Raw genomic sequence first — 10,672 nt, 5'->3', positions numbered from 1 at the left:
ATATTTTTTTGTGTTTTTTTTAGTAGAGTTAAGCATCAATATGATGGTGAATTGAATCAAGATACTCGCCTGACAACTTGCAACCTTCATGCAAAAAAATTGGTCGCCAAAGTTGATCTACCACAAAAAAAAAAAAAAAAAAAAGATCATCTTTACTTGTGATGTGATACTCTGATCTAGGTCTTGAGATACGATCGAACCAAAAAAGCACTAAACGTACGGACGAAGGTCTAAACCAGAAAATATATACAAAATATAAGGTCATTTTAAAAAGACAAAATTACAAAAATGGTCCCTGTGGTTTGCCAAAAGTCACAAAAGCAGTCCCTGCTAATTTTTTTTGATGCAAATGGTCATTGTGGTTTGTAAAACTTGCAAAGTTGGCCCTTTTTACTAACACCGTTAGTAAAACGCCGTTAGGGACTGAATCTGTAAGGGTATTTTCGTATTTTCAAGTATAAAGGGACTGAATTCGTGACATTTAATAAACCACAGGGACCATTTTTGAAAATTCTTTGAAAAAATGAGTTAATTTGCTAAAGGAAGGAGGGAAGCGAACTCACGACCTCCATCTCCCTTTATTGCCAAAGTCTTAACCAGTTGAGCTGAATGCTCAACTAGTTATTTGTTCCTAAAGCTAATATATATAATAATGAAACCGTTAATATTTAAATAATAAATAAATTAAAAAAAACATTTTTTTTACCTAATTTTTTTTAATAAAACAAAATGTATTTTAGTCGTATTATAAAAAAAATTTACAAACAATTTTTATGTATTTATTTTACGTAAATATATTTTTCATGTCTTTAAAATATACATTTTCGTATAAAAAAATATGTTTTCGTAAAATATATTCTTTTATGATTTTGAAATAATAATAATTAATACTACTCATTACATAAAAAATATATATAAGTTCTTTTGGGTCGCTAGTTCTCAAATACGTATTTCATCTTATTTAACATACATATTTCATTTTATTTAAAATACGTATATCATCTTTATTAAATATATATAACCGAAAACTGGTTTTAAAAAAACCGATTGAACCAATCGTTTTGTAAAAACCGTTTTTTTTTTTTTTTTTTTTTTTGTTGTTGTTTAGATACATAACAAAATCGTTGTTAAGTTGTTTTTAATACACATAACCGAAAAACCGGTTTTAGAGCTTGCAAACAAAAAGAATTTATATATTTTTTTATGTCATGAGTAGTGTTAAGTATTATTATTTCAAAGTCATAAAATAATATATTTTACAAAAACATATTTTTTTCGGTTATGTGTATTAAAAACAACTTAACAACGATTTTGTTATGCATCTAAACAAAAAAAAAAAAAAAAAAAAAAAAAAAAAAAAAAAAAACGGTTTTTACAAAACGATTGGTTCAATCGGTTCTTTTAAAACCATTTTTCGGTTATATGTATTTAATAAAGATGATATACGTATTTTAAATAAAATGAAATATGTATGTTAAATAAGATGAAATACGTATTTGAGAACTAGCGACCCAAAAGAACTTATATATATTTTTTATGTAATGAGTAGTATTAATTATTATTATTTCAAAGTTATAAAAAAATATATTTTACGAAAACATATTTTTTATACGAAAATGTATATTTTAAAGACATAAAAAATATAATTTACATAAAATAAATACATAAAAATTGTTTGTAAAAATATATTTTTTTATAATACGACTAAAATACATTTTGTTTTATTAAAAAAAAATTAGGTAAAAAAATGTTTTTTTAATTTATTTATTATTTAAATATTAACGGTTTCATTATTACATATATATTAGCTTTAGGAACAAATAATCAGCTGAGCATTCAGCTCAACTGGTTAACGCTTTGGTGATAAAGGGAGTTGGAGGTCGTGAGTTCGAACCTTCCCTCTTTCTTTCAGCAAATTAATTCATTTTTTCAAAAATGGTCCCTGTGGTTTATTAAATGTCACAAATTCAGTCCTTTTATACTTGAAAAGACGAAAATGCCCTTACAGATTCAATCCCTAATGGCATTTTACTAACGGTGTTAGTAAAAAGGGCCAACTTTGCAAATTCTACAAACCACAAGGACCATTTGCATCAAAAAAAATTAGTAGGGACTGCCTTTGTGACTTTTGCCAAACCACAAGGACCATTTTTGTAATTTTGTCTTTAAAAAAAAAATCCAATTGTTGTTACCTGCTGAATTTGATTTTTTTTTTTTGAAAAAAAAGGTATATATATATATATATATATATATATATATATATATATATATATATATATATATATATATATATATACACACACGGTTAGGTTCATGTGACACAGCCTAATTTTGTGAGATCGTGAGACGCATTTTTTTAATTTTTTTTAGTTAATTCAAGTTCCGAAAATAATATTTAAAAAAAGAATTTTTTTTTTATTTTTCCATTTATTTTGCATTTTAAAATTATTTTTAGAATATGTACAGTATAATATTCTATTTAGAATATTTCACGTATTTTTGAAAAAAAAAAGATTTTTTTTAATTTTTTTTAGTTAATTCAAGTTTCGAAAATAATATTTAAATTTTTTTTTTTATTTTTCCATTTATTTTGCATTTTAAAATTATTTTTTAGAATATGTCAGTGTAATATTGTATTTAGAATATTTCACGTATTTTTCAAAAAAAAAAAAACGGAATTTTTTTTTATTTTTTTTATTATTTATTTATTTTTTTAGTTAATTCAAGTTCCGAAAATAATATATTTAAAAGAAGAATTTTTGGATTTTTCCATTTATTTTGCATTTTAAAATTATTTTTAGATTTAGTCTCACGGACTCACAAAATTAGAATGGTCTCAAATGAACCTGAATATATATATATATATATATATATATATATATATATATATATATATATATATATATATATATATATATAGAGAGAGAGAGAGAGAGAGAGAGAGTTAGGTTCAAATGTTTTTAACAAATATTATGTGCATGAATGCACCAATAGGAATTTAGGAAAAAATAAATAATTAAATAAATCAGTTAAGGGTATTATAGTAATCTTTGCTAGTTAATTATGGAAGATAATTAATATTCCTGATTTCACTCAAGAATCAAAGATAAATTTAGAGCATTAGACCTAAATCGTACTCAATATCGTTTCTAATTCACCGCTTCTTCTTCTTCTTCTATAATCGATCGTCAGCTCCACTGTCTCTTCTCATGATTGAAGTTAATCGATTACCCTCATCGATTACCCTCTTGATTGTTACCGCTGTGTGATCAGTCGTCGTTTTCAGATTTAACGGAAGGAAACCCTAACTCTCCCTGCTTTGCGATTTTTCTATTCACTAGCCAGGTAATTATTTTATAGTTTCTAGGGTTGTAATTTCCTTCGTCATCTATAATTATAAGATATTTTTCTAATTAATTTATTGCCTTCTCATTCACTATTGTCGTCCATTGGAGAATTAATCCAAAACAATAAAGGATCGACTAATATTTGTTTAAATGGCATCGAACCATTTTTGAGTGAAGGTTTATTTCCATTCTTAAAAGTTTGTGGCCTCATTGTAGATTATTTCTTCATTGTATGCTTAAAATCTATATACATGTGGCTATATCTACGATATGCATCTTTTTTCCTTCTTGTGGACACATATTTATTACATTAAATTAATCCTTTAATAAAGCATTGATTTGATCCTTAATCAACTTTAACTTTGTTTTTACATATAATGTGAGTAATTAAACCCTATAACTTTTGATGTTTTGTTTCTTTGGTTCTTTACAATTAACATATTTGTGATCGATATTGTGTGTTTGATTGTTTTGATTCATTCGTCTTTAGTATAGAATAATTTGAATTTATTCTTAATTAACTACTTTTTGTTGTTGTAGACGATTTCATTTTCACTGATTAAGTTAAATTTTTTAATTCCATGTGAGTTACTTAAAAGGGTATGTGTGTAAGTGTGTTCACAATTTCTAAGGCTACAGAATTGTGAATTGATTTTTAGCATAATTTTTTGTTTTTCTTAGCATCTTCTTCAATTTACTGTTTATATATCTTCATTAAATTTTTTTGGTTTCATAGATTATGAAACTAATTTTGATTATAACAAGTTTCTCACAGAATGTTATCATCATATAGTAAGATTTGAAGGTAATTATTCTTATAGAATGAGCCATTCCGACAGAATATACTGAAAAGTTATACTAATTTAAAGTTGATTATGTTATTTTTCACTTTGATATTTTTCCAATAGAATGCATACGGTAACTGAATCTTGAATTCAAATTCTATCCGAATGAAATCAAGAATTCCAATTATGTTGGAATGAAATATGTATATTTATTATAGTTTTTATTCTCTTAGAAACCGAACACAGGAGGTATACCCTCCCGTGTAACCCATTCACTTTGCAAACTTTATTAATTAAAGTGAACCCTCATCTATGAACTTTTCATCCAATTGCTTTTTGATTTTGATTTTGAATTACGAATTCCAATTCTGTTGGAATAGAATATAGATTAAATATTTTATTCTATTTAATGCACTAAAATTTTTAATATTTTGAAAGTTGATTATGTTTTTCTTGTAAATTTAGGTTTTGAAGATGTTGCCATTAACGTGGAAAATGAAGAAAACATAGAACGATATTAGTATTCTAACAGAATATATTCTATTAGAATTTATAAATTGTTTCTTAGCAATAATATTCTTTCGGAATATTATTATTAGTCATAATTTTTTTAGAAAGATTGTAATAATTGTTTATAGTCTTTTTCTTTACCGATGAATGTAAATAGTGATTCTTAAAGAATAAAATATGTATTCTTTAGAAAATGTTATTCTTGATAATATCTTGTATAATTCTTTAAGCATGTTTAATATAAAAAGTATATTAAATGAAACAATATTCTGCAAGAATAAAACCATAATATGTTTATTAGTTTATTGTTGACTTTTTTGTCATTCTGACAGAATAAAATCGGTTATTATTAAAAGTAATATTAAAATTTGAATTAGAATTAATTTAAAAAATTCTTATTAAAAGTAATATTAAAATTTGAATTAGAATTAATTTAAAAAATTCTGATTTTTTAAAAATAAGAGAATTAATGATCCCTTAAAATCCGAAAATTTCCTTTTTTAGAATAGGTTAATTGACCAAAATACCCTTTTGCTAAAATTTGTATGATTATAGGATACATGCTACCCTATTATAATATCATAGACTATCATATCATGATTGTTGATTCTATTCATCCGGTAGTCCAGATCTGTGCATTCTGGCACACAATAGTTACTAGAAACAATATAACCTAACCATATATATATATATATATATATATATATATATATATATATATATATATATATATATATATATATATATATATATATATATATATATATATATATATATATATATATATATATATATATATATATATATATATAGGAGGGTTCAATTGAAAAAAAAAAAAAAGGTTGAGAATGGAGGAATCATTCTCAGCCACTCATTTATTTTTGCCGCAAAAACCTCCGTTGTACCAGCAAAAATGGGAAAGGAATAAACATGTGTTTTCGAACAAAACATATTTCCTTAAACTATGCTAATCATTACCTTAATCTATACAAAAACATAGTTTTTTCGATTTTCTTAATTTTTAAGAAGCTATTTTTATCGAAAAATTATTTTAAATATATCAAAATTCATGATGTTTATTTTCTACAAATAGACACCCATATTGATATAGTTTTAAGATAAAAAAAAAATTATATTTTCAGCTATCGTTACTCATAAGTGAATAAAAATGAATCAGATTTTTACTACAGTACATTCGTTATTCAGTTATGAATAAAAACTATGATTTTTTTTTTTTTTTTTACAGTTTAAGTATCATTCATATATTAATATAGCATATAATAAACATAGTGTATTCATATTTAAATATTAGACGATGCATTCACTTATGAATATCACATAGTATATTCAGTTGTGAATATTATATGGTATATTCACTTATGAATGTTAGATAATATTTTGATATCTGAATATTACATAGTATATTCATCTGTGAATATTAGATGATATATTCACTTATGAATATTACACAGTATATTCACATATGAATATTAGATAATATATTCACATATAAATATTACAAGGTATTTTCACAAATATATATAATTTTTATATGTTATTCACATATGAATAACATACAGACTTCCATATTTGGTTTTTTGTTTTAATAATCATTTACTGAGAAAACATATTCATATATGAATATAACGTGCTAATTTAGTTCATGCATTTCATAAAACAGTTGGAGTGCATACAATTTAACTTTTTTAAAAAATGTTAGAAACATGATATTTTGACTATTTAAATCTACAAAAGAGTAGATTGATAGAGAATTATATGAAATTTTTCAAAAAAAAAAAACGATTTGATATTTTTCTAACCTCAATTTTCAAGTTTGATTTGATAATCGATGTTGAATGAATGATATGAAGTGGATTTTTGTTGATTATCGATGATGTTGATATAATAACGCTGGGAGTATAATTAATCATAGATGTTGAAGATCTGATCGTATTCAAACACAATTAAAGGTTGAATTAAAAGAACCAAAAACGAATTTTTGTTGTTAACTGTTGAATCGTGTTGATTATTGACGAAGATCGATGGTTGATTAGCACTGGATGATGTTGATTATGGTTTAATTGAAGAAATCTGGATGATTGTTGGAAGTTTGAGAAGAAATTTGGATGATGAACGATGAATGAGTTTGAACTACAGATACGTATTTGAGATTGAAGGTTGTTGTTCTCATATTTACAAGTTTGTCACCGTGTCTTTTTATGCTTGAATAAAATGAGTGGCTGAGAATGATTCCCCCATTCCCAACCTTTTATATTTTCTTAATTGAACCCACCTATATATATATATATATATATATATATATATATATATATATATATATATATATATATATATATATATATATATATATATATATATATATATATATATATATATATATATATAGGGTTAGGTTCATGTGAGACGGTCTAATTTTGTGAGACCGTGAGACGCATTTTTTATTTATTTTTTTATTTATTTTATTTTTTTTTAGTTAATTCAAGTTCCGAAAATAATATTTAAAAAAAGAATTTTTTGATTTTTCCATTTATTTTGCATTTTAAAATTATTTTTAAAATATGTACAGTGTAATATTCTATTTAGAATATTTCACGTATTTTAAAAAAAAATAGATTTTTTTTAATTTTTTTTATTTATTTTTAGTTAATTCAAGTTCTGAAAATAATATTTAAAAAAGAATTTTTAGATTTTTCCATTTATTTTGCATTTTAAAATTATTTTTTAGAATATGTCAGTGTAATATTCTATTTAGAATATTTCACGTATTTAAAAAAAAAAAAAAAAAAACGGGATTTTTTTATTTATTTTTATTTTTATTTTATTTTATTTTTTTTAGTTAATTCATGTTCCGAAAATAATATTTAAAAAAAGAATTTTTGGATTTTTCCATTTATTTTGCATTTTAAAATTAATTTTAGATTTGGTATCACGGTCTCACAAAATTAGAATAGTTTCAAATAAACATGAACCTATATATATATATATATATATATATATATATATATATATATATATATATATATATATATATATATATATATATATATATATATATATATATATATATATATATATATATATATATAAAAGAATTTTTTATGAATATAACCAAAAAATAATTCAAAAAGTAAAACATAAAAAACAAATAATGACATAACTTGCTATTAAGGTTCATATATTTCTGTGGATCTTCTATATCAGGTAATTAAATTCTTCAAAATACCATGCGATATCTCACTGGTTCATCTCGTCATCCACGAACCGCCGCCGGCTAGTGCGGCTGTCTGTCGATCTGCTGTATCAGGTAAATCCTCCAATTTGTTTTGTAACTGGTGTTTCTGTTGTGTTTGCTTCCTCCATAGGCCGAATATAAGGAATAAACTGCAGCAACCAAACTCGAACTTTCAAGATTGTGGTTGTTCTTAAGAATTTGGAATCTTGGCGGGGAAGATATCAGTAAATTTTTGTGTATTTCCGCGTTTTCTTTTACATATCCCATGAAATTATTTAAATTTTTATTTGCTATTTTGTGGCGTGATTTGAGGAACGACTATGGGATTTGATTATCGCCAGTCTGGTTTGGTGGTTCCCCTCGATCTATTATATGGTTTTGCCCAACCTTTTGCGTGGGGTTGATAGAGACTTTTTCTTTTGGATTCTTCCGCCAAATGCTGGTGGAAGTTATTGTCGCAAATATATTCATATTAATTTGTGATAAGTAAACTTGTAGACTGTATATATATATATCGGATATGCAAATCTGTTTACAGGAACCAATAACATCTTGGTTTGAACTTTGAATCGATGTAGAAAATCATTGTTAGTTTGGCTTTGGTGATTTTAAACTAGGGTAATTAACGAAAATAATTGTAAATGTTTCTTTAATATATAATTAACGTAACTATATATAAACCGTATTACGTCAGTTATTCTTAAATTGAAATGTTCGTTCTAACAAATGATGTGTTGGTATGAATGATTCAGGTGATGGAGGAATCAATCATAAGCAGTCCTACTCCTAAACCAAAAGTACTAGAAGATGTTACGGAGTTGATGCAGAATATACAATCACGGTTGCCTGTAAAAGCAGCAGCCAAGACAAGCGTGTTGTCCAAGTCATGGCTACATGCTTGGTCTACAATCCCTACCCTCATATTTCATGTTCCCATCGGCAACATACCGATCGAGAGGTTTGACCTTAAAAAACAACAAAGAAAGCAGTTGAAGTTGGTCTACATCGACAACACCCTAATAAGATATCTCCGTGACAACATACCGATCGAAAGGTTTGACCTTAAACTCCCTGTTGAGAACAGGGAACATTCTTCTCTTGCCCAAAAGTGGATTCGTTCATTGGCAACCAAAACTTGTCTTAAAGAGCTTTCTCTCAACTTCGTGGTATACGGTGGCTTGATGAAACTGCCAGATGAGATACTCTGTGGTGAAAACTTAACTTCGATAAGAGTTTCAGGTTCACGGTGGTTGAGGACTAGTGATTGTCCTCCAATCATCAACTGTGTGTCCCTACGAGAACTGTATTTCTCGGGTGTGCGCATAAGTCAACAAATACTTGACCACATATTGACGTCTTGTAGGTTGCTTGCGAAGATAGAGCTAAGAAATTGTTCCAGTTTGGACCTCAAAACCATCAAGGTTAAAAGCCTTCCTTGTCTTAACGAATTAAAAATTACAGAAGAAGGGCGAGTTCGTAGAGTGGAGATCAATAATGTCCCAAATCTTAGCTTCTTTAGCTGCAATCTGCTTGACCAACGGACGCATCATGTTCCATTCAACCCTCATTCAATATCATTAGGAAGCAGTGTGACAGAATTATCGTTAGGTGGTCATGGCCTTGTGACAGACGATGCATCTCTGGACATGATCAAATCAGGGTTACCTTTTCTCGAGAGTTTGACCCTTAATATGACATTCTGGACGTTGGAAAGCTTCCACTTCACATGCGCTTCCATCAGGAGATTTTCCTTGTTGGATTGCAAAAACAGGCTTATCGATATACAGGTCCATGCTTTGAAATTACTTTCTTTTCACCTCAGTGGCTACACAATGCCTAGTCTCTCGTTTCCAATCTCTACTACTCTCGAGGAAATCACATTTCTGCTATATCCTGAAACACGTTTTGGTGCTTCTTTTTTTCTTAAGATGAGGGAAGCACTTGAGTTATCCTTATCAAGCAAGTACTACGTTCATATAAAATTCCATCGGCGGCAGTTTCCATTAGAAAAGGACCTCCTCGATGATTTAAAAACAAGGCTCCAGTTTCCTCCTGCCACAAACGTGGAAACTCTGTCATTTGCAACTTCTCCGGATGATTGCCTGGGGGAGGAGAACTCCTCAGTTTTTGATGCTTTATTTGAGATTTGCCATCCCGAGCTCGTAAATGTAAAATTGATGCTGAGGGAGTTCTTGGAGAAGAAGATGACTAGAACAATGGCCAATTGGCATCGTTACCTGCATAATTTTCAAGTAAGAAAAAAAGTTCAAAAAAAAAGAGAAACCCTTTTAAATCCCCGCTTTTTAGACTGGTCTGGTTCCTATGCCGAGTTCAAACTTGAGTGGTCTTAATCTTGAGGGTTGATTTATTTATTAGACTGGTCTGGTTCCTACGCTGAGTTCAAACTTGAGTGGTCTTAATCTTGAGGGTTGATTTATTTATTTAATTACTATCATAACTCGTCTTCTACTTTTCGTTACAAACATATTTAAACATAAATTACAAACTAGGTAGATGCAATATACATCGAGATATAATTTAGTTTCTAAGGATATATGCTTTGATCCACTTTATTTCTTTTCTTTTTTCAGTTAATCTATATGATATATAGACAGAGAAACTGTAATTGGAAATTGAAAATTTTGGTTTAAAATTATTGATAAGAAAATAAAAATTGTGGGAGTGAATCATAGAATTTGAAACATGTATTACTTGAAAATTATTGTACTTATTGTTTTCTGACTTGTATTACTTAAAACTTATAAGTTTTGATTCAT

At 26.8% G+C, this 10,672-nt stretch overlaps 1 protein-coding gene across 1 annotated transcript; it reads left to right on the top strand.

Annotated features, from left to right (window-relative positions):
* The first annotated feature begins 7,877 nt into the window (after positions 1-7,877).
* On the top strand, positions 7,878-10,369 carry LOC144997768 (putative F-box/LRR-repeat protein At4g15060). The gene is made up of 2 exons (XM_078957636.1): positions 7,878-7,967; positions 8,648-10,369. The coding sequence occupies exon 2, from the start codon at positions 8,651-8,653 to the stop codon at positions 10,244-10,246; it is 1,596 nt and encodes a 531-aa protein (XP_078813762.1). The 5' UTR covers positions 7,878-7,967; positions 8,648-8,650; the 3' UTR covers positions 10,247-10,369.
* The last annotated feature ends 303 nt before the right edge of the window (positions 10,370-10,672 follow it).

Source organism: Lactuca saligna, chromosome 5 (assembly GCF_052625555.1).
Source record: "Lactuca saligna cultivar CGN05327 chromosome 5, ASM5262555v1, whole genome shotgun sequence".
Classification (NCBI taxonomy): Eukaryota; Viridiplantae; Streptophyta; class Magnoliopsida; order Asterales; family Asteraceae; genus Lactuca; species Lactuca saligna.
This window is presented reverse-complemented; position numbering and strand designations above follow the sequence as displayed.

What these genes read in the sequence shown, in the direction of transcription:
- LOC144997768 (XM_078957636.1), top strand. Translation starts at nt 8,651, where the DNA reads ATGGAGGAATCAATCATAAGCAGTCCTACTCCTAAACCAAAAGTACTA.